The sequence below is a fragment of the Symphalangus syndactylus genome, chromosome 1, assembly GCF_028878055.3.
Source record: "Symphalangus syndactylus isolate Jambi chromosome 1, NHGRI_mSymSyn1-v2.1_pri, whole genome shotgun sequence".
NCBI classification, from domain to species: domain Eukaryota; kingdom Metazoa; phylum Chordata; class Mammalia; order Primates; family Hylobatidae; genus Symphalangus; species Symphalangus syndactylus.
In genome coordinates this window covers 110,557,516-110,578,908 of record NC_072423.2, presented here as the reverse complement: position 1 = coordinate 110,578,908, position 21,393 = coordinate 110,557,516, and the positions used below count along the sequence as shown (strand labels likewise).

Genomic DNA, 21,393 nt, shown 5'->3' with positions numbered 1-21,393 from the left:
CGGAGATACCCGTGTTTCTGGAGGCCAGCTTTACTGTGCTAGAGGAAGAGGGTCCCCACATCCGGCCCTCGCCCTCCTGGCCCGGTTTGCTGAAGCAACGCACTTGGCCTGCCCACCGGGTGGGGCAGGAAGTCTCGAGCCTTCCCTTGGGGTGAGGAGGAGGGGGATGGTCAGCAGCTTTACCGCCCGCTCTGCTCTCCACTGCGGAGACTGGGGCTCCGGCAGAGGCTGGACCGTGATCTTGAGGTTCAGGGGTGCATTCTGGGTGGATTCCCTTGGCATGGGTGGTCAGCCCTCAGCAACTGCAGCCCTCATTTGGCTCTGTCACCCTGGGCTGCCAGGACACAAGTCTTTCCATGCTTTTTCCAGTGCTTGACTTGGCACTCCCTGCAGGCAGGTGGGTATTGAGGATGGCAGTGCATGTGGGGGATGTGGGAGTAGGGCTTAGGGGTCCAAGGTCCTAGGATACCCTCACCTGCAGCAATACCACTCATTCTGGCATCGCGAGCAGCGCTTAGAAGCCTCTGCACTGCAGTAAGCACAGCGGGGCCGCTCTGGAGCCACTGCCTCTAGCACGTCCAGCCTGTAGGTCTCAGCCCACCTGGGGGAAAGTCAGGAAGGTCTGACTGGCCCTGGAAGGTGGGGGAACCCCTGCCCACATCCATGCCTCCTGCATCCCCTCCACCCCTCCTGCCATTTCCACAGGCCTTACCTTCGCGCCTGTAGCTGCAGGTCCTGCTCTGAGGGGCTGAACACATGCTGGAGCTGGTGCTTGGCAATTGCCTGCCACTTGCCTCTGTTTTCTTGCTCCAGCCGCTCCCAGATTTCTGGGATCTAGGAGAGAGAAGTGGAGAGTGGCAGGAAGGTGCTGGTAAAGTGGGACAGTGGTCCTGAGCAGCTAACTTTCCAGTGCCTACCTGTTCCAACACCAGGTCCTTCTTAGGGGGCTGGGTTTCAGTTAGGGTCAGATGGGCCAGGAAGCTCTGCAAGTGGGCCAGGTTGGGCAGCTGGTCCAGTAGTGTGTCTGTGAGGAAGGCCCGAAGCTGCAAGGGTGTCCAATGGAGGCCAGTGTGATGCAGGTGCTGGCCAGGGGGCCAAGGAAAAGGAAGGGGCTGGGTTGGGCTGAGCATGCCTGTGGGGGCCCATGTCCCACTAGCTGGTGTGTCACCTGAGGCCCAAGGACTGAAAAGAGCACTGGGGTTGAGGTGGGTGGGCAAAGATAAACAGCAGGGATGCAGTCGGGGTAGGATGGGGAGGGCGGTACTGGGGCTGTGGGGGCTGGTGCGGAGGGAGTCCGACCTTGAGTAGCTGTCCCTTGGCAAAACTTGTGAGGCAGTAGCGCGCCTGAGCCTCAGGGCTTAGCAGCAGGTTGTACAGGGCGATCCACACTTGCCCGTCCAACTTGCTCAGCTTTTGCTGCTCTGAGGGGGCCACAGTATGCCAACGGCTGCCCTCGAACTGCTGCAGCTTGCCTGGGGAGAGGAACCAGCACACTGGGTGCAGGCGTTGAATTCTCTTCAAGTGAGCCAACTGTGGGGGCTGGGAGACTGACCACTGCCTGGGAATGGTGGGAGAACCTGGGCCACGGGACTTACCCAGGCTATAGTGCTGCTGACCCCAGAGCAGGGTGAGCCTCAGTAGTGGACACATGGGCCTGGCCTGCTGCAGACCTCAGGTCTAGGCCAACCTTGGCTGAGGCATCCTGGTATCCTCAGTGGGCTTGGGGACAGGGTTTGTCTTCATGTGTGCAAGCTGCCCCCCTCTATCAAAAAGATATCCTGAAGCAGTAGCGTGGGGCTTAGGCTGGTGGGGGAGGACCCTACCTCCTTCCCGCCGGCTCCAGGGACTATGCTCCAGCAGTTCCACCAGGAGGCAGGGCAGGTTGTGCGTGCTAAGCATACGGCTCAAGGTGCTGAGAGAGAGGCTAGGGGCAGAGACGTTGTGAAGGAGGTGAGCAGAGGCAGGCTACAGGCCCGGTCTTCCAGCCCTCCACAGTAGGCCCAGGCCCAGTTTGACTGCCCACCTGTCCACACAATCTGTGATGTAGCGTAGTACTGAGAGGGCCTTCAGTGCAATCTCAAATTCCATCAGCTTTGCCTGCTTCTGCAGCTCCTGGGAGGTCACACAGTGTTCACGCTGGGCCACCCTTGCCTGCGCAGGCCTTGGGGAACCCAGACCTAGGCTTTCACAACCCTAGGTAACCTCAACCCACCTGCATGGCGTTGCTGTCCTGGGACCCCTCCCCCTCAGGGGGGCCACCACAGCTATTCCGGGCCACCAGCAGAGTCAGTTTGCGGTGGCAATAGTCTACCAAGTCCAAGACAGTGTCTTCTGCTGACTCACACACCTCCTGGGAAAAGGGGGAGAGAATCTTTCCGTGTCTGATGCCCTCCCCACACAGACACAACCTCCCTTCCTGCCAAGCTCTGACCCAGAACTGTGGCCCATGGGCAGAGATAGTCCCTCACCTTGTGGAAGAACACCGTCTCCAAGAGGTTGATGATGGAGGCCTCGTGGTGCACCTGTCAGACAAAGAGAAGGACAGGGCCTGAGGAAGGGATAGGGGCTACCAGCTCTCCTCCCCGGTCCAGAGCCCTCTGAAGGAGTGGGAGGAGATACAAACCAGGGGCCCAGCTCACCACCATATAGATGGGGAAGGTGTTCTGGGGCTTGAAGTCCTCCACCCTGCAGAGCACAGGGAACACCTTCTGCTTCCACATCTCCACTGTGATCAGCTCCTCCACCAGTGTTGGGACCTTTGAAGGGTGGGGTAAAGGACAGGGATGAGATGGGCCTACCTTTGCCTGGCAACCCTCCCATCCCCGACTCAGCTCAGCCCAGATATCCCAAATACTGCTGGGCCCCTAAACTATCCCAGACCCCATGAGTATCCTTCCTGACTTCTCTCTTGCACCTTGGACCTTCATTTCCAGCTGCTCCCAACACCTCTGTGGATGTCCCTCACGCTTATGTGACTGGCTCCTGCCCAGTTCCCAGACTGCCTTGCCCTGCCTGCACCTGCACCCTTATCCTCTCCCCGGCCATTCAGGCATCCCTTTCAAGCCAGCCCTTCTCCTCATGCCCTCCCTCTAGGCCCTGTCCTGTGGTCCTCCAAAGCTCTTGTGGTGCCTTGGCCTCACTCTTACTCAGGACCCTTCACAGTGCCCTGTTCCTATCCTATCCCCTAGTATGAGTTCCATCTTTCTCTTGCAAAGGATCTTTTTTTTTTTGAGACAGAGTTTCACTTTTGTCACCCAGGCTGGAATGCAGTGGCGTGATCTTGGCTCTCTGTAACCTCTGCCTCCCAGGTTCAAGCGATTCTCCTGCCTCAGCCTCCTGAGTAACTGGGATTACAGGTGTGCACCACCATGCTCAGCAAATTTTTGTATTTTTAGTAGAGGCAGGTTTTCACCATGTTGGCCAGGCTGGCCCTGAACTCCTGACCTCAGATGATCCACCTGTCTTAGCCTCCCAAAATGCTGGGATAACAGGCATGAGCTACCATGCCTGGCTTTTTTTGTTTGTTTGTTTTTTTGGTCAATTGATATCTCAGGTCATCTGCTGGTGACACTCCCTGGTCCATGTTCCAGCTAGGCATCTCCCTGGTTTCTAACTTCCCATGTTGGGAAGGTGGCCTCCTTCCATGCCAAAGTTCCACTTCCAGTTAAGTTATCTCCCCTCCCTCCCTCCCTCCCGCCCTCCCCACCCCTCCCCACCCCTTCCCCACCACCAGCCTTACAGTCAATTCACAGATGCCTTTAGCATTTGGGCCTTCCCCTCGAAGCCTAAGCTGTTCTAGGACCTACAGCTTTCTCCCTAATCAACTCATGCCCTGCACCCAACCTGGTGTGCCAGAGTCCGTCCAATAGGGATACAAAATGAAACATGTAACACATTTCTCTTTCCCCTTCAGGGAGGACAGGTGTACCAGGCCAGAGGGGAGGGGCACACAGGGGACTCCTGAGGGGTAGAGTAGGTGAGGTATGGGGGAAGGCAGGAACCCTGCTTGTGACCTCGGGGTACCTTCCCATGGGTGACCAGCAGCTCCTGAATGGGCTCGCCCTGGCTGACTGTGGCATCGAGGATGGCTTGCATGTTCAGCTTCTCCAGGTTCTCATGCTGCTGGTTCCACCTGCCTCAGAGGGTAAGTGCATGTGGGTCCACGTGTGTGCATTAGGAGTGGGGATGGGGGCTGGATCCTATTGAAGCCTAACCTGATCCTGAGGGGACACAGGGGGCTCAGGAGCAGTAATACTCCTGTCTCGGAAAGCTCTGCTCCTCCATTTGGGAGCCCCTCCACACTGGGCAAGCCCCTCCCCCCAGTCAGGCCCCAGCTCCCCCACTCAAGGACGATGACTCCGGGACTCCGCCTGACCGGGTGCCTCACCCTTCGGAGCCCATCTCGCGTAGCGGGAAGCTGCGCAGACCCCGCACCAGCACTTCAGCTTCCCCGGGCAGCAGCAGTTCCAGGTCTCCCATATCGAGGCCGGGGTCCGGCGGATCCCGGGCAGCAGCCGGGGTGGGGATGCTGACACACTCGGGGACGACGGACCCCGACGGTGCCAAAGTCTGGGACAGGACAGTTGTGGGACGGTTGGGGAGCGTGAGTTCTCGCAGCCATGGAAACGGGTTAGCCGCGCCTGCGCAGTGCGGCCTGGGCCCCGCCCCTGGAGGTGGCTCACACCTAAATCCGGGCGGGTCTCCAGCCCGCCTCGCCTACGCGGCTGCCAATCGCCATAGTATTTGGATTCCCAGCGCTTTCTCGGGCGGTGGCCCACGAGTCTCTCCTGAGCTCCAGATCCTTGTGGTCTGGACTCTGTCCTCGGACGCCAAGTTCTCCTGCACAGGGATAGGGCTAACCCCGACCCCAACAGCCCCTCCTGAGGCTGTGGCATCTTGACCCACCCGCTGCTCTTCCTCCTCCTTATGGCTTCCTGGTTCCTCTATTTCTCGCGTCCCGGCTCCACTAGTTGGCTCCTGAAATACTGCCAGGTCGCAAGACTTCTCTCCATCCTCCCTATGTCCAGACTGTCATCACCTGTCATGGGTTAACTGCGGCAGCCTCTTCTGTAGACCTACTTCCACGCTTGATCCTCATGGACAGCCTGGAGCCTTAAAAGTGTATATCAGGCCGCGCGCGGTGGCTGACGCCTGTAATCTCAGCACTTTGGGAGGCCAAGGCAGGCGGATCACTTGAGGTCAGGAGTTTGAGACCAGCCTGGGCAACATGGTGAAACCCTGTCTCTACTAAAAGTACAAAAATTAGACAGGTGTGGTAGCACACACCTGTAGTCCCAGCTACTTGGGAGACTGAGGCAGGAGAATCGCTTGAACACAGGAGGTGGAGTTTGCAGTGAGGCAAGATTGCACCACTGCACTCCAGCCTGGACAACAAAGGGAGACTCTGTCTCAAAAAAAAAAAAATGTATAGACATTACTCCCTCGCATGAGAGGGGCTCTGTGGCTACCTCTGGCCCTCAAAATATTAGGTGGGATGCCGCTTACTAGCAGCTCTGCAAGATCTACTTCTTGGCCGGGCGCGGTGGCTCACGCTTGTAATCCCAGCACTTTGGGAGGCCGAGGTGGGTGGATCACAAGGTCAGGAGATCGAGACCACGGTGAAACCGCATCTCTACTAAAAATACAAAAAATTAGCCGGGCGTGGTGGCGGGTGCCTGTAGTCCCAGCTACTCGGAGAGGCTGAGGCGGGAGAATGGCGTGAACCCGGGAGGCGGAGCTTGCAGTGAGCCGAGATCGCGCCACTGCAGTCCAGCCTGGGTGAGAGAGCGAGACTCCGTCTCAAAAAAAAAAAAAAAAAAAAAAAAAAAGATCTACTTCTTGCCCTCTCCTGTACCTTGGGACTTGGATTCTTTTCTCTCATCCTTGCTTCCCTGGACCTCCCTCATACATTCCAAAGAGGTTTTTGCCTCAGGATTTTGCACTTTGCCTAGAATACTCTTCCTTCAGGGCTCAGTTTACACCTCAGCGTGGCCTTTCTTGGCCATTTAATCCAGAGCAGTCCCTGCCTCCAACCCAACTCACTCTTGATCACATCTGTTTCTTTTTTTGAGATTGAGTCTCCTGTCACCTAGGCTGGAGTGCTGTGGCATGATCTCGGCTCACTGCAACCTCTGCCTCTCAGGTTCAAGTGATTCTCCTGCCTCAGCTTCCTGAGTAGCTGGGATTACAGGTGCGTACCACCACACCTGGCTAATTTTTTGTATTTTTTTTTTTTTAGTGGAGATGGGGTTTCACTATGTTGGCCAGGCTGTTCTTGAACATCTGACCTCAGGTGATCCGCCTGCCTCAGCCTCCCAAAGTGCTTGGATTATAGGCATGAGCCACCGCACCTGGCTACATTTGTTTCTAGGTCTATTTATTATTATTATTATTATTATTATTGAGATGGGGTCTTGCTCTGTCACCCAGGCTGGGGTGCAGTGATGGGATCACAGCTAAATGTAGCCTCCAACTCCTGGCCTCAAGTGATCCCCCCACTTCAGCCTCCTGAGCAGCTGGGGCTATGGGTGAGTCAGGGCATCAGGACGATTTTTTTTTTTTTTTTGGTAATTAACCGGTACTTTTACTTGTCGATTGTCAGTCCTGCCCACCAGATGGCGATCTAGCCCACGGCTCATGGCTATTTCATTCACTGCTGGGTCTCCCATGGCTGGCCCAGAAGCAGCACTCAATAAAGGCTGTTTGAAATGGATGTCTTTATTTACAGAACTAAGAGTCAACCTCTAGACAGTATGACAAGCCTCCTGGTAGGAGGGACTACCCACAGCAATGTGTCCATCCAGCCACTACCAGCCTCACTTCCAGCAGATGATGATGTTGGGGTCATTTTCAAGCCGCTCATCCAGCTCATGGTAGCTCATGCCTGGGTGGGGTGGTGGAGGAGAGGTCAGTGGCCCTGGCCTGGCCACCCTGCCCTGAACCCACCCTGACTGCCCGCCTGCCTCCACCTGTCTTGCAGCAGATCTCGTCATAGCTGTGGCAGCCTGTATAAAGCCGGGCAGGGTGGCTCTGCTCTTCCCGAGTCACCCGCACAGGATACTTCTGTAGTCGCCTGATGAGGTTCTTCATAAGCCCGAACTGGATCAGCTTCCTAGGGTGAGGATCAGAGGACAGAGGGGTGATGCCCTGGCCAGGCCTTCTTTCAGGCAGGCCAACCCTTTCCTGTAGTCTCCCTTCAATTTTGTCTCTGTAGCCCATCATCTCCAGGAAGCCTGCTTGGATTGGCAGTGCCCCATGACCCAGGGCTCCTGAGAGACATAAAGGGTCTAGCTTCCCTCAGGTAACTCCCAAATGCCCCAGCAAATTCTTCTCTGACCGTTCATCAACGTGCTGCAGCTGCTGGGGGTGGCGGCCAATGAGGTCTCGCACAGTAGTGCCAGGGCTCAGGCTGCAGTATAGCTGGAACACATCCCGGAGACTGGCCCTCTTGTGCCCTGTGGGTGCCAGGGATCAGTTCACCATGTGGCCCTGCCCTCCCCAAGATGGCTTCCCCCAGAGCCCACCACTACCTTGCTTGGTCACGTAGGATAGACATGCCTCCTGCAGGGACTTGTCATCTACCAGGTCCTGGACCTTGGGCGTTGGGCAGTATACATTGGAGTACTAGAGGGTAGCAGAAGGCATAGGGGCCTGAGTGAGGGGCTTGGGAAGCTGACGCAGCCCTGATCTGGTCCAGCCACATGGTCCACTCTCCACTTAACCAAACCCAACTCACCTACCTGGAGGATGGACACCAGTGTCACAACACCGTAGTACCTGAGAGAGAGAGTTGTGCTCAGCTTCTGAGAACCATGCCTTCCCAACCCTCACACTCAGGGCCCCTGAGGTCTTCCCTGGCTGGTGACCTTGTACCAGTTATGACTGTAGGCCCACTCACAGCAGGTTCTGGATAGCAATGCGCACGAGGTTGAGCTCCACGTCTGCCTCTGCTGAAATCTTCTGGACGTGGCGGAACCCATCAATGTAGGGCAGGATCTGGGCAGAGTGGGACAAAGTCAGAAGAAACAGGATGAGGCCAGTGCTGTGGCCAGCCCCAGGTCATGATACCCAGGGAGGGATGGCATACTTGTTGTGTAGTGAGGTCCCACTGTGAATTGAAGAAATCCTCCTTGTCTTTGGTAAAGACAGGTACATCATACTCCTGGGCCACTGGAGGGTCTGGCCGCTGCTCAATCACCTTCAAGTGGATGGTGTTGGACTCATCTGCAGGGGGCCCCATCTGTATCCTCAGTGCCACTTCTTCCAAGAGGCCCTCAATTACCATCCAGGCCTCCCAGCATCCCTTGGGGCAAGCAGGTGCTTCTGGGTAGGGCTAATCTTTCTCTTTTTATGGAGGGAGAAACTGAGGCCCACAAAGGGGAAGGAATTGCTCAAGAGGCAGAGCTGGAGAGCTCTGCTTTCCCCCTACCCCTAGTCCCAGCTCCATCATGCATTGGACCTGGACATAGGCACCTCAGCCCATGGCTATTTCCTGCCCACCAATGTGTTCATGAGTTTTGTCCTTCTCCCCGATTGGCTGGGCTCACTTTCCCATCTCTCCTCTACCCCTCTGCTGTCCTTGCAGAGGCTGGCCATACCAATGGGCAGAGTGCACCGGCCCGAGGCATTTAGCTCCTCCAGCAAGATGGTCATGATGGGCACCAACTTCTGCTTGCTCTCCTCCGTGGACACGAAGCTGCTCTCTAGCTAGATAGAGCATGGAAAGCATGGTGGGCACATCCCAGGACCCCTGGCTTGTTGGCTCCCCTGAGTCCTGAGCTGGTTGGCAGGGTCCCAGGTTTGGGGGACTTTGGAGACATGGGAATACCTTCCCCAACTCTGCCTGTCCATAAACCCAAGCCCATCTCATTGCAGACCTCTAGTGTGGTCAGATAGCCAGCCAGCTTTTTAACGATGGGCTCGAGGGCGCAAGTCTTGGCCTGGGCATCACACACGAAGCCCAGGTTGAAGAGGAGGGCATTGCGGCTGTACTTCTTGTGTTCGATGCACACAGGACAGCCGATCAGCTTCTTTTCCATAGCTGTGCTGGATAATTGGAACACAGTCAGGCCCCCAAGCCTGTCCCTTCCTCCTCCTGGGAGAACCCCTGCCACCCACCGCTCACCCCGAGCTAGGGTCTCACACAGTGATAAGCTTGTTCTGCAGCTCTGGCTTGGTGATGATGTACACTTGGACTGTGTCAAACAGCTCTCGGGAGATGAAGTCTTCAGGGACCTGGGGAGGGGAGTGGCAATGGGCCCCTCAGTGGACATCTGTACTGGGTGTAGTACAAATGGTGACCTCCTCACGCCCCCCAAGCCCAAGTCCTCTTGTCCAGTGTTCCCCTCTCTCCCATCCACTCAGGCCTATTACTTCTTTCTGTTTCCAAACACACGCTACGATTTCACCTCCTTCCTGGCTTCTGCATATGCTGTTCCCTCTACCTGGAACACTTTCTCCTCCCTTATCTAAACTTCCCATGTGTCATTTACTCTTCACTCAGTTCAGGGATACTCATGGGTCACCCACCTCACCTTCTGTGGGACCTGGAACCCCCCAACCGGATCCCTACAGCCCGATATCCTACAAACACTGCCAATGTGACGTATATCTTCCCTGCCACACTGGGAGCCGGGGGCCTGGGTCTGACTATCCTCTAGCCTCACAGTTGTCTGCGAATGAAGTAGCATGCCTGCGTGCAGCACGGGAAACTACTGCCTTCAGGCAGCCGGTTGAGCTCTCGAGAACGTCCCTCTCCCCGCCCAGTCCCGCGAGCCCGGGTGGCACCTGATAGGTGATCTTGGGTCCCAGCGTGGGGTGGAACTCGCTGAAGAATATGCATTCGATGCGGCAGCCGCTGCCCATGGCAATAGCCGGGCCCAGGCCCGTAGCTCCTCGTTCCTCGCGCAGAGGCGTCCCCACCTCCTGTGAACACTTGTCAGAGACAGCCTCGAGGCCTGTGTCGCGCTGGTCACGCAAGCTTGCCAAGCCCTCTGCCCAATGGCGCCTGCGCAGCGCGACTCAGAGGCGTGGCTGGGAGGGGGGCTCGTCCCAGGAAGTCCTGGGTGGGTAGACGTCGCACCCGGAAGTAAAGCGGCTCCGTGACGGAGCGGCGGTGCGCGCTGCAGGGCCCGGAGTATCCCGCTTTCTTTGGAGGAAACCACCGCATCAGATCTGCGCTGCGGGTGAGGCAGGCAAGTCCCTAGCGTGGAGGGGCAGCATGCCGGCAGCATTTGGGGAGGCGGTGCGCTAAAGGATTCACGCTGTAACTGGGACCGCAGCAGGGAACTACAATTTCCATAGTGCTCCGCGCCCTCCCAGCTGGCTCTACTGCCGGCGACGGCGTGGTACACGCTGGGATTTGTAGTCTTACATGGCTTTGCGCATCCTACCTGGAAGGCGGGCCAGCGATTGGTACCAGTTCAGACATGGGTACACGCTGACAGGCCGCCGGCCCTCGACTGGCATGTTGTGACCATTCCTGGTGCTGGCCTTGGTACTGTTCTTTCCTACCATAACTTATTGGAAGAGGGTGGCATTCCTGCCTTGCAGCCTTTTCTCCAGTGAGGAGTGAACAGTGGGCACTTGAGACCCTGGCCCACGCTACTATGCTTTCAGGCTACAACCACTGGCACGGCTGACCATGGCCCTTTCTGCGGAGACCGAGTCACACATCTACCGAGCTCTGCGTACTGCTTCTGGCGCTGCCGCCCACCTTGTGGCCCTGGGCTTTACCATCTTTGTGGCTGTGCTTGCCAGGCCTGGCTCCAGTAAGTAGAATTCATAGCTGACTTCTGGGAAGGGAAGGGCCACTTTTCCTGGGGAGGAAGGGCAGTGGGACTCCCGGGAACGGGCCTGGCTGGTTGAGGGAATTCTGTGCCGGAGCGATGAGTGGGGTGGAGCAGGTAGGTGTGGCCAGGGAACACAGAATTCCTGGTTTCTCTTTCCTTGCCTGGGTGCTCCATTTGGCTGCCTCTCAGGAGGTGTAAGGGGAGGAGGGAGGACTGCCAGAGGAGTGGCAAAGCATGGCCTCTGATCCAGGAAGGGGCCAGGAAGAGAGGATAGGTGTGGGGTCAGCTTGTTGCAGAGCAAGAGGGGGCTCACAGTTTGGCAGCACCTCCTTGGGTGATGGGCTGCTGGTATTCCTTAGCCCTTAAGGATTGGTATGGCTGGTTTCTTCTTGCCTCAGCCCCATGAGGCCTCCTCTTCTCATTCCAGGCCTGTTCTCCTGGCACCCGGTGCTTATGTCTTTGGCTGTAAGTAGTGGGCCTGGGCAGTTCTTAGGGGTGGGAGCATGGGCATGGTTGGTGGCCCTGGCAGCCTCTGAATCTTTGTCCACATTTAATATCTATTTGGAAGAGTTGCATGCTCTAACTACTCCTGCCCATGGTATATATTTCAGACTTGAGGCCAGGCACGGTGGCTCATGCCTGTAATCCCAGCACTTTGGGAGGCCGAGGCAGGCACATCACCTGAGGTCAGGAGATTGAGACCATCCTGGCTAACATGGTGAAACCCCGTCTCCACTAAAAATACAAAAAATTAGCCGGGCATGGTGGCACGCGACTGTAGTCCCAGCCACTCGGGAGGCTGAGGCAGGAGAATCGCATGAATCCAGGAGACGGAGGTTGCAGTGAGCCAAGATCGCGCCACTGCACTCTAACCTAGGCGACAGAGCAAGGCTCTGTCTAAAAAAAAAAAAACACAAAAAAAACCCAAACCCCCGCCCCCCCCCAAAAAAAAAAATTCGCTAGGTGTGGTGGCAGGTGCCTGTAATCCCAGTTACTCAGGAGCCTGAGGCAGGAGAATCGCTTGAACCCAGAAGGCGGAGATTGCAGTGAGCCAAGATCATGCCACTGCACTCCAGCCTGGGTGACAGAGAGAGACTATCTCCAAAAAAAAAAGGCTTGAATCAGAGTAATTAAGACCCAGGTCAAATGGGTAGGATTTGTCTAAGCACAATGAGGCTTCACCCACCTCTAGGCAGAAAGCTGAGACATTGCATTTGGAGGTACCTCTGTCCCTTTTTACTTCAATTTCTGGTGATGCACCTAACTTTCCCCGAAACAGTGCACCCATGTGGCCAGCTCTTGCCAAGAAATTGTATCCAGCCCCACGTTAGGGAAACAAAGCTTATGAATCATTTATAACTGCCACATCTCAAACCCTGTGTTTGCTTGGTAACATAGCACAGATGACATTTCAGACTAGCACCTAGGAGGAAGTGTGGAGATTATTCAGGGCACATATATCATCCCAGATGGGGTTTTCCATTCTTGCCCCACCAAATGGATAGTCTTGTCAGTGAGGAGAGAAAGAAAAAGGGGAATCAGCCCAGACTCACTGGCAGCTGAGGGTTACATAAAGCCCTCTTCCCCTCTTCTGGGGCAGCACCCTCACTTGAGCTTCCCATCCCCTGTTTCCTCAGTTCTCCTTCCTGATGACCGAGGCACTACTGGTGTTTTCTCCTGAGAGTTCGCTGCTGCACTCCCTCTCACGGAAGGGCCGAGCACGCTGCCACTGGGTGCTGCAGCTGCTGGCCCTGCTGTGTGCACTGCTGGGCCTCGGCCTTGTCATCCTCCACAAAGAGCAGCTTGGCAAAGCCCACCTGGTTACGCGGCATGGGCAGGCAGGGCTGCTGGCCGTGCTGTGGGCAGGACTGCAGTGCTCAGGTGGGGTGGGGCTGCTCTACCCCAAGCTGCTGCCCCGATGGCCCCTGGCGAAGCTCAAGCTATACCATGCTACTTCTGGGCTGGTGGGCTACCTGCTGGGTAGTGCCAGCCTCTTGCTGGGCATGTGCTCACTCTGGTTCACTGCCTCTGTCACTGGTGCAGCCTGGTACCTGGCTGTACTATGCCCTGTCCTCACCAGCTTGGTCATTATGAACCAGGTGAGCAATGCCTACCTATACCGCAAGAGGATCCAACCATGAGCTCTTCCCAGCCTAGGGGAAGCCTGGATTTGCCCCTCCATGTAGGAGCTGGGGCTAGGGACCTCTTGAACTCTCTCCGCTGAGTCAGGGGACACCTCAGGCACTGGGACAGTTGGGCAGTTGGAGGCCCGTGTGTGAATTCCTGCTCCTCATGCTGGAGTGCCTCCCATTTCCTTCCCCTTTCTCTGTCGTCCCAGAGGAACATACGCATCATGTGTCTGGATGAAGCTGGGGCTGCAAGACTGCCTCTCCTGCAAGGCAGCTCATACTTGTACTGTATGTCCAGAAATTTCAGGAGAGAAAAAAAGTAAAAAATTTGTAAAAAAATGACTGAAAAGATTGATGGGAGAAGCAGCCCAGAGTTGGGGATGGTTCTTATTAATGCCATCAGCATGGGAAAATGGGCAGCTGGGCAAGATGGGGACCCCCGCCCCCGATCCCAGGCTGCTCCCTGAGGGGCTGAAGCTCTCCTAGCACACAAATCCCCAGGATCTAGCTGCTGAGCCTCCCAGGCCACTCCGGGCCCTGGCAGGCCCTAGAGCTGTAGCTGTGAATGGTACAGCTGTGTGTCCTTTCTGTCCCCCAGCTGCCTACTGTGCTGGAATCTCCAGACTGTGGGGGTTAGATACATACAATAACAGGATGGGAGCTGGGGGTGAGTTGTCTCCAGGTGTGGCAAGAACTGAGCATTCTGTCTTAGAGGTAAACTATGGGTAAGAACAGCGCCTTCTGATGGAGAGGCCCTTATCATCAGATCTAGGCAGGGACAGAGGGCCTCCGAGATTGGGGTTCGGAGGGAAAGAAAAAAGGAGTAAGAGTCTGAGGCAATAGCTCTTGGAAGGCTGCTTGCAGTGCGCATGTGGTGGTGGTGGTGGTGGTGGTGGGGAGCTGGGGCAATGGGCTTCTTATCCAGCTGGAGTTACCATGGAGACAATCAAGTCCCTGTCTAACTTTGCAGTTGAACATGATGAGGGGGCTGCACAAGGTGGCCTGACAAGAGCCCAGGAGTCATTCCTCAGAGAACTGCTTTATTGATACTGCCAGCCTGGGCTTGGCTGCCCACTCAAGTGGTCCTGTAGAAAATACCTGGGAGCTGGAGCTGTTCTGGTCCAGAAGCAGTCACGGCCACAGCAGAGGGAAACAAATCCTGACAGGAACAGTCTTTCTGGGGATGGGCAGGGATGTGCAACCCCAGGTCGGCTCCTGCATTTGCTGGGCCCCCAGAACATTTTTGGCAAATCCTTGCCTTGGCTCAGGGCTCTCGGCAACCAGTTTCAGATGTGAGGGCCGGCCGAGGAGCTGTGGCATCAGTGTCCTTGCAGCCACTTGCTTGGGGCTGCCAGCTGATGTACATTCTTACCTCAGATGAGGGCCTGGACTGGCCAATGCCTCAGAGGCTCCGGGCCTGGCATAGTGGTTGTCTGGAGTTGGAACCAGGTAGCAAGAGTCCTGGGTAGTGTTGGCGAGAAACAGCAGAAGGCCATGGAAGGCCCCAGCAGGCCTTCTTCCCTCTCCTCAGAGCAGTCAGGTGCCCTGGAGTAGCTGAGAGGATGTCAAGGGGGGCTTGGGAGGGGAGGTGCCACACTCAAGGTGGTCTGGAGTTACAGTGTCGGGGGAGCTGCCTCGAAGGTGATTAGACTGGATTCTGGGGCAGCCGCCTTCCCTGGGGGTGTAGGAGCTTTGTCTGAGGGCAGGGGGCTGTCCACCTTGGCCCCAGACTCCTCTTCATCATCATCCATGCTGGGCCAGACGGACTGGTCTTCCACTCTCTTCAGCCGCTCATTGAGTGCCTTCAGGGCCAGTTGCCTGGAGCCAGAGGAGAGAGGACAGGTCACTCTGGGTTTGGCCTTGGCTCATGCCCTCTACCCTTCCGCAGCAGGCTGACTCCTCACCGTACCACCTAGACTCCTCCCCCAGAATCCCATGTTTCCCCTTCACCATGCAGAGCCTGGGACTCCTCAGAGATTGCTTTGGGACCCACTCTGCCATCAGAATGATAACCCAAAGGCTCTAAGCGTCTTCCCTCCATAGCTGAGGCACCTCTGGAGTGGGAAGGTCAGCTGGGTGTCTGCCAGACTGCCCACCAGGCCAGCCACCAGGAATGGTTCTGAGGGTGGTATCTAAGGGTCGGTGGAACTAGTGCCCTAGGGCAGATGGGTGGAACGGCAAGTTCTGGAGTTTCCAGGAGTTTCTGCCTGGGTGCTGGCATCACATCCAAGGGAAGGGTTATTAATTCTCCCCCTCTCCTGGTTAGGGGTATCTTGAGCCTCCTGGCAAGGGTCAATGGGGAAGGCTGGAACTCAACACCTCCCTTGGCTCTCAGCCCAGGAAGCAGGGCCAACTTGGGTGAGTCTACCCCTTAACTGATGCTAATATTCTCCCTCTCAGAAGAACCCCCAAAGCCCCCAAGGCCCTTGTAAGAGCAGGGACTTAGCGGAGCCCTTGCAAGAAGAGAAGGAGAAACAGCCCACATGGGTGGGCACAGGCCAGAGCCTACTGCTTCCACAGGGTGGACCCTTAGAGGCCCCACTTTGAGGGCAGGTGGGAAAGTCTAACAGAAGAAGGTTTACACATGTGCTTGGGACCCTGGCCCATCAGAAGGTGGAGTGCTGCAGCTGCCAGGGAACCGTTTCAACAGTGACCACTGTGGACTCCTATGCCTCAGCCTCTCTGTGCTACCAATGTGGGGACAGCCCATGTAGCCTTTCAGGTTCCAGCTGAGAACCAAAATCTCCACCATGCCAGGGAACATGACAAGAGAGGCAACAAGGACACGGGTGTAGAAAGCCCTAGCACGCTTCCACCCTGCCCGTCAGTCTCACACGTGACAAGTTGGTATAGGCAGGACAGTCTTTCCCTGCTGCTACCCAGGCTCCCATCCTGATGATGCCCTTGCCAGTTCCATCTAAAGCCTGCCAAGGCAGAGAGCTAGTGTCACGCTAGTCACTTCCTCACAAGGACCGCAGAGACAGATAGGAAACCCTGCCTCCCTCTCCTGGTAGCCCTTTGGAGTTGGGCGTGGCCATGCAGTCAGATGTCAAACTGGCTGGAGGAATAACCCCCACCCCCATGTAAGCTAACAACCATAAGGCTATGGCAAGAACCTGCCTCTTGACCCTCCCTTCCTCCTCACCAACCTGCTTCCCCCCCGTCCATTTTCTTGGGCCTGGGCAGAAGTTTTTGAATGTCCAGCCAACCCTAACAATCCAACACCTCTCAGTGGAGGAGGGGTCCCCACTGGCCTGGCCCCACCTGAATGGCTCTGAGGGACAGCTCAATTCCTGCCAGGCCCAGCTCTCCTGGCCCCATCTTTAATACCAGCTAAAGTTAATTTTTTTTTTTTTTTTTTTGAGACGGAGTCTCGCTCTGTCACCCAGGCTGGAGTGCAGTGGCGCAGTCTTGGCTCACTGCAAGCTCCGCCTCCCGGGTTCACGCCATTCTCCTGCCTCAGCCTCTCCGAGTAGCTGGGACTACAGGCCACCATGCCCAGCTAATTTTTTGTATTTTTAGTAGAGACAGGGTTTCACCGTGGTCTCGATCTTCTGACCTCGTGATCCGCCCGCCTCAGCCTCCCAAAGTGCTGGGATTACAAGCGTGAGCCACCGCGCCCAGCCTTAATACCAGCTAAAGTTAAGAGAGACTTCTGTCCTTAGGGCTTATCACCTATAAAGACCCAAGCTCTAGGGCCCAGAATTATGCCCTGCAGCATGCTATATATACTTTTCAACACCTACCATACCTTGGGCCATAGTGATCTGTGGCCCTTCCCCAGCTGGAACTCCTTCAAGAAAGGAATGTGTCCCACACTCAATTCCACAGCCCAGTGGAGAGTAAATACAGGGATAACTGCAGCTAAATTCATAGAGCTTCCTGCCACAACCCGATTCACAGGTGAGCAAATGCAGGAGGCTTGGCAATGCAAAAGACAAAGCCCATCCCAGATTTTACTACTCAAGTAATTGCCTCAAAACACTCAAGAATAATGTTGGAAATGGAGCTGTGGATCTTATGAAGGCGGGACAACTCTGCTGGCCCCACAGATCTGGGAGAGAGAGTAAGCTTAATTTAAAAAGATCCCTCCTGCCCTGGCCAAAGTGCATTCAGTGAAGAATTCAGCTGGGACTCCTGATGCTGTGGATAGCTTGGTTTACAGGTGATGAAAGGGTCATCGCCACTCCCTGGTGTAGTCAGCAGGCTCCCTCAGTGGGTCATGTAGCGTGTCCCTGGTTTTGGTGACACATGCTTGCTGGAGACAGAGGTAAATGTGGTAATACCCCAAGCTTCCCTCTGGATAAGTAAGTGGCAGAGAAGCACAGCATCTGAGTTAAAGCCCAGGAAGGGGACACAGCATTTGGAAATTGGAGTGGCCCAGATCACCTTTCGAGGACCCCAGGCCTCCTTCCCTGTCCCTTCCTCACAGGGGAAAGTACCAGCAGGTTGCTTCTGGCTCCCACAGGCCCAATGTCTAGGATTCTGAGATTCTGAGGCAAGGCCAGGGTTCTGTGTCCCTCCACTAGGACTTCACAGCACCAAAGGAAACTGCATTTCTTGAGACTTATTATGTGGCCCGAGTGGTGAGAAAAGTGCCTCATGGACCCCAGACACCTAACTGCTGAGTTCCTCAAGGCCAAAGACTGATTTTATCTTTCCGGATCTGCCCCAATACCTGACTGTAGGTCTCCACCTATGTACAGCAAACACCTCAACAGATGGCATGTGACTCGACCAGTATGCTCCTAGCTTGACAAGATTTTGGAAAATTTCACAGTACCTTCTCCGCTCGGCGTCTTGAGGATCTGTGCCTGGCAGGCTGATGGTGATGGAGGATGGGGCACCCACATCGTAGCGCTTCACCGTCTTCTGGCATATCTTTACTTTGACCAGGAGGCCGTGCACCAAGTTCGCCAGCAAACCCACCACAGGCTGCAGGATCTCAGGGAAGAAAGTGGCGAAAGCAAAGTGGTCAGCCATGTCCCCTCGGCCCCGGCTATGGCGCTGGTAGAAGCGAAGATATACCCAACTGGAGAGCAGCCCAAAGCCATAGGAAGCCAGCGCCGGGCTCTGGAGCAGCGTGGCGAGCCGCAGCAGGAGCAGCAGCGCCAGCAGCAGCATGGGCATCACACTGACGCGCACCTGGGGCACTCGCAGGACCACACAGTCCCCCATGGTTTGCTTGAGTGCCACCAGGACACCACCTAGGAAGCCCAAGGCGCCGTGGATACGGACAGTGAACAGGTAGACCAGGTTGAAGGAAGCCATGTAGGTAAGGAGGTAGGCGAAGGCCCCCAGCAGCCCTACAGACACATTCACCACTGAGAAGAAGATGAGCAGCTCCAAGGCCCCCCAGAGGGGCTCCAGCAAACGCCCGGCCACCACCACCGTTGTCAGGCTGATGGCCACGTCCCACACATGCTGCTCCATCAGTCCATGGGTGGCCAGGGTCCAGATCCAGAAGTTGGGAGGAAAGAGGTAGCCCGGGGTGACCGCCAGGCAGCCTGTGTCCACGGCGAAGGAGAGCAGGTAGAGGAATAGTACCGCCGCACACAGAGCCTTCACCACCACGCTGGCGCTGGCCAGGATGGCCCCCAAGTGCTGGCGGGCGCCTGGCAGGGCACGTTGCATCTTCCCGGCGGCTGTCGGCCTGAGGAAAGGGTCTGGTAGGCCAGGGGCCTCCCCGGGGCCTCGTCTTAGTCCGGCCCCGATGGGAGGCCCAGGCCCGGCCTAGTCACTGGCCAATGGCCCTGGTAAAGGATCCGCTTCCGATCGGGTGGGGCTCTGGTCCCGAGGGGCCGAATCGGGCCTTGTTGCCGGGCCGCAGCGTAGGCCCCTCGCCCGGGACCTGAGGGAAGGCCCTGGACGGCTGCGGCACGCCCGCCTACCCACCCTGTAGGCCCCGTGCCAGGCTAGCCTGGTTGGCGTTGATCTCAGGGCTGGGCCTCCTCCATCCAGTGCGAGGCTCTTCGTTTCGCAAGGGGACTGGTGCCTCGGTCCGTACCCGAGTCAAGCCTGGTCAGCTCCCGCTCGGCCTGGCTCCTGGCTTCGACCGTACCTCTTTTCTCGGGGGGCCGACAAACAGGGGTGCTGCGCCTGCGCGTCCCCGGCGGCAGCGGGCTGTCCTCTAAGCCCCTGTCTTCCGGCTCCTCTGCATGCTGGGATACGGAGTCCTTGGTTGCAGCCGGGGAAGGGTCGAACAGGGTTCTGGCTACAACTACAAGTCCCAGGCGGCTATGCGCACGGACCGGTCCCGTTGTGGTGAGAGCGGGGTGTGCTGGGAGTTGTAGTTCTCAGGGACGTTTCCGTCGGTTCTCAGGAGGTGGGAAGAGATCAATTAGCATCTCTAACCCCTGATAGCAGCGGTGGGGGTTCGGGAAGCAACACAGCTCTAGCCCCCACACTTGCTGAATTCCGTGGGAAGAGTAGCTCTATTTGTGCATGTACCTCTGAGCGAGTGTGTCCTTGTCGGCTGGCGTGTGGGTGTGTGTCACTGTGTGAGAAACAGAACCTCCGTGGTCTGGTGAATGGGACCTGACCCAGGCTGGAACCCTTGCTCTGCCTCGGCGGCTATGTGGCATTGGTTAAGTTCCTGAACCTTTTTGAAACTGTTTCATGGACCATAAAATGTAGATGATGATATGATCTTCCTGTCCTAATAATCAAAGGGGAAAGGGGTGTAAAATGCCAGTCCACCCTGGGTGCTCAGCGAGTGTTGCACATGTTGCATTTTTTTGTTTGTTTTCTCCCACTTGGAAACGTTTTTTGTTTGTTATTTCACGTTGTCCTTTTTCCAAGTGAGGTGGACCTGGAGCACGAACCTAGGGCTCCCTCCCGCATATGGACGAGGCTGGGCAGCCCTCAGTGACCCTCCCCCCCAGCAGGGACTACTGATAACTGCGGAGGAAGAGAGGTCTCTCCACAAGCCAGGTCTCTCCACAAGCCTGGGCCAGGCCTGTTCTGGCCCCACTTCACGCCACAGTGGCTTCTGACAGGTTGTGTTCTGTGTCTTTTTTTTTTTTGTATATTGAGTTACTTTAAAAAAACTGTACATATAGGCTGGTCACGGTGGCTCACGCCTGTAATCCCAGCACTTTGGGAGGCCGAGGCGGGCAGATCACCTGACGTCGGGAGTTTGAGACCAGCCTGACCAACATGGATAAACCCCGTCTCTACTAAAAATGCAGAATTAGCCAGGCGTGGTGGCACATGCCTGTAATCCCATCTAGTCGGGAGGCTGAGGCAGGAGAATCGCTTGAACCCGGGAGGCGGAGGTTGCGGTGAGCCGAGATCATGCCATTGCACTACAGCCTGGGCAACAAGAGTGAAACTTTGTCTCAAAACAAAACAAAACAAAAAGCTGTACATATAATTAAAATAATTATATGACAAAGTACTTTTATAAAGCACAGGATCCCTTCCTTTCAGCCACTGATTTCAGTGTGTGCTGATGTGTGCATGGCCTACAGGTTAAAAAGGGTGCTGATGCTTTTTTTCTGGGGTCTGGGTTCCCACTGGTTGCCACGTCAGGGTAAGGTTGCTAGTTTTAGCAAATCAAAATACAGCATGCTCAGTCAAATTTGAATTCCAGTAAACAATGAATAATCTTCGAGTATAATCATGTCCCCCCGCCCCCCGCCTTTTTTTTTTTTTTTTTTTTTTTTTGAGACAGGGTCTAGCTTTGTCCAAGGCTGGACTACTGTGGCACAATCATAGCTCACTGCCACCTCAAACTCCTGGGCTGAAGGGATCCTCCAGCCTCAGCCTCCTGATTAGCTGTGACTACAGGCACACGCTACTGTGCCCAGCTAATTTTTAAAAATTTTTTATTTTGTAGAGACATGGGCAGGGGCAGGGTGGCCATCCTACCCAGGCTGATCTCGAACTCGTGAGCTCAAGCGATCCTCCTGCATCAGCCTCCCAAAGTGCTGGGATTACAGGCATTAGCCACCGTGACCAGCCCCCAGTTTTTCAGTATAGGTATGTCCCACACAATAGTTGAAACACTTCCATACTAAAAACTCGTTCATGATCTGAAATTCAAAATTGGGTGTTCTGCATTTTATCTGACAACCCTATCCAAGATTGCAGGGGCTCTTGCAGGCCATGGGAGCTGTCTTGGGGGTTGTGGATTAGGCATTGCTCTGCAGCAGACCCCTGCAGAGGAGTGAGAAAAAGTCCCCATCTTGGCTGAGGCCTAGAAGCCCCTTCATCTATTTAGCATCCAAGCTCCCCAACCCCTGGTGGCCACCTCTTCTCTAAAATCTTTGCTGGTTTTTAGCCTTCTCACCTGGGGGGAAAGGCTTTCTCCTCTTAGTTTGCTCATCTGTGGTATGGGGATACGCTAGTACCTACCCCAGAGATTGTGGCGAGGACTCAGCCAGGTCAGTGCGGAGTGAGCGGAGTGTTGGGAGGAGAGAGAGGACTGTGGTGGGAAGGCAGAGACACCTGTGCTCTGGTGGTTACAGGTT

At 55.9% G+C, this 21,393-nt stretch overlaps 4 protein-coding genes across 11 annotated transcripts; 1 reads left to right on the top strand and 3 right to left on the bottom strand.

Annotated features, from left to right (window-relative positions):
* Positions 1–14: 14 nt before the first annotated feature.
* Positions 15–4,922, bottom strand: ZMYND10 (zinc finger MYND-type containing 10). 3 transcript variants are annotated; one of them, XM_063636442.1, is made up of 12 exons: positions 4,388–4,922; positions 4,024–4,136; positions 2,640–2,756; positions 2,469–2,522; positions 2,213–2,350; positions 2,024–2,112; positions 1,824–1,924; positions 1,300–1,472; positions 918–1,043; positions 713–834; positions 476–601; positions 15–387 (listed from the first exon to the last, which is right to left on the bottom strand). In XM_063636442.1, exons 1-12 carry the CDS (start codon positions 4,893–4,895, stop codon positions 312–314), a joined length of 1,743 nt encoding a protein of 580 aa, XP_063492512.1. In that variant the 5' UTR covers positions 4,896–4,922; the 3' UTR covers positions 15–311. The 3 variants fall into 3 exon arrangements, with proteins under 3 accessions (XP_063492512.1, XP_055132303.1, XP_055132310.1); XM_055276328.1 differs by having other exon boundaries at positions 4,024–4,132; positions 4,388–4,632; XM_055276335.1 differs by lacking the exon at positions 1,824–1,924 and having other exon boundaries at positions 1,300–1,558; positions 4,024–4,132; positions 4,388–4,632.
* Positions 4,923–6,699: 1,777 nt separating this feature from the next.
* Positions 6,700–10,247, bottom strand: NPRL2 (NPR2 like, GATOR1 complex subunit). 3 transcript variants are annotated; one of them, XM_055276175.2, is made up of 11 exons: positions 9,787–10,030; positions 9,143–9,234; positions 8,877–9,045; positions 8,598–8,706; positions 8,087–8,223; positions 7,898–7,995; positions 7,740–7,776; positions 7,530–7,623; positions 7,337–7,454; positions 6,969–7,111; positions 6,700–6,883 (listed from the first exon to the last, which is right to left on the bottom strand). In XM_055276175.2, the coding sequence occupies exons 1-11, from the start codon at positions 9,862–9,864 to the stop codon at positions 6,816–6,818; spliced, it is 1,143 nt and encodes a 380-aa protein (XP_055132150.1). In that variant the 5' UTR covers positions 9,865–10,030; the 3' UTR covers positions 6,700–6,815. The 3 variants fall into 3 exon arrangements, with proteins under 3 accessions (XP_055132150.1, XP_055132169.1, XP_063492483.1); XM_055276194.2 differs by lacking the exon at positions 9,787–10,030 and having other exon boundaries at positions 8,877–9,040; positions 9,125–9,780; XM_063636413.1 differs by lacking the exons at positions 6,700–6,883; positions 6,969–7,111 and having other exon boundaries at positions 7,118–7,454; positions 8,877–9,040; positions 9,125–9,234; positions 9,787–10,247.
* CYB561D2 (cytochrome b561 family member D2) lies at positions 10,051–13,882 on the top strand. Of its 4 annotated transcripts, none has more exons than XM_055276653.2 (4): positions 10,051–10,184; positions 10,618–10,769; positions 11,218–11,255; positions 12,428–13,882. In XM_055276653.2, the coding sequence occupies exons 2-4, from the start codon at positions 10,643–10,645 to the stop codon at positions 12,929–12,931; spliced, it is 669 nt and encodes a 222-aa protein (XP_055132628.1). In that variant the 5' UTR covers positions 10,051–10,184; positions 10,618–10,642; the 3' UTR covers positions 12,932–13,882. The 4 variants fall into 4 exon arrangements, with proteins under 4 accessions (XP_055132628.1, XP_055132624.1, XP_055132646.1 ...); XM_055276649.2 differs by having other exon boundaries at positions 10,071–10,193; XM_055276671.2 differs by lacking the exon at positions 10,051–10,184 and adding an exon at positions 10,226–10,495.
* Positions 13,883–13,942: 60 nt separating this feature from the next.
* TMEM115 (transmembrane protein 115) lies at positions 13,943–19,162 on the bottom strand. Its single transcript, XM_055276452.2, has 2 exons — positions 17,703–19,162; positions 13,943–14,737 (listed from the first exon to the last, which is right to left on the bottom strand). The coding sequence occupies exons 1-2, from the start codon at positions 18,551–18,553 to the stop codon at positions 14,533–14,535; spliced, it is 1,056 nt and encodes a 351-aa protein (XP_055132427.1). The 5' UTR covers positions 18,554–19,162; the 3' UTR covers positions 13,943–14,532.
* Between the last annotated feature and the right edge of the window lie 2,231 nt (positions 19,163–21,393).

Excerpts from the sequence above, each read along its gene's own strand:
- ZMYND10 (XM_063636442.1), bottom strand. The coding sequence starts at position 4,895 with ATGCCACAGCCTCAGGAGGGGCTGTTGGGGTCGGGGTTAGCCCTATCC. Across the intron at positions 2,523-2,639 it reads CCTTCCCCATCTATATGGTG|GTGCACCACGAGGCCTCCAT; the intron begins GTGAGCTGGGCC and ends TTTGTCTGACAG. Across the intron at positions 1,044-1,299 it reads CCAAGGGACAGCTACTCAAG|CTTCGGGCCTTCCTCACAGA; the intron begins GTCGGACTCCCT and ends ACACCCTTGCAG.
- NPRL2 (XM_063636413.1), bottom strand. The coding sequence starts at position 10,232 with ATGCTGCCGGCATGCTGCCCCTCCACGCTAGGGACTTGCCTGCCTCAC. Across the intron at positions 7,996-8,086 it reads GGGACCTCACTACACAACAA|ATCCTGCCCTACATTGATGG; the intron begins GTATGCCATCCC and ends CACTCTGCCCAG. Across the intron at positions 7,624-7,739 it reads CACTGGTGTCCATCCTCCAG|TACTCCAATGTATACTGCCC; the intron begins GTAGGTGAGTTG and ends GCTACCCTCTAG.
- CYB561D2 (XM_055276653.2), top strand. The coding sequence starts at position 10,643 with ATGGCCCTTTCTGCGGAGACCGAGTCACACATCTACCGAGCTCTGCGT. Across the intron at positions 10,770-11,217 it reads GCTTGCCAGGCCTGGCTCCA|GCCTGTTCTCCTGGCACCCG; the intron begins GTAAGTAGAATT and ends TTCTCATTCCAG. Across the intron at positions 11,256-12,427 it reads CGGTGCTTATGTCTTTGGCT|TTCTCCTTCCTGATGACCGA; the intron begins GTAAGTAGTGGG and ends CTGTTTCCTCAG.
- TMEM115 (XM_055276452.2), bottom strand. The coding sequence starts at position 18,553 with ATGCAACGTGCCCTGCCAGGCGCCCGCCAGCACTTGGGGGCCATCCTG. Across the intron at positions 14,738-17,702 it reads CAAGACGCCGAGCGGAGAAG|GCAACTGGCCCTGAAGGCAC; the intron begins GTACTGTGAAAT and ends CTCTGGCTCCAG.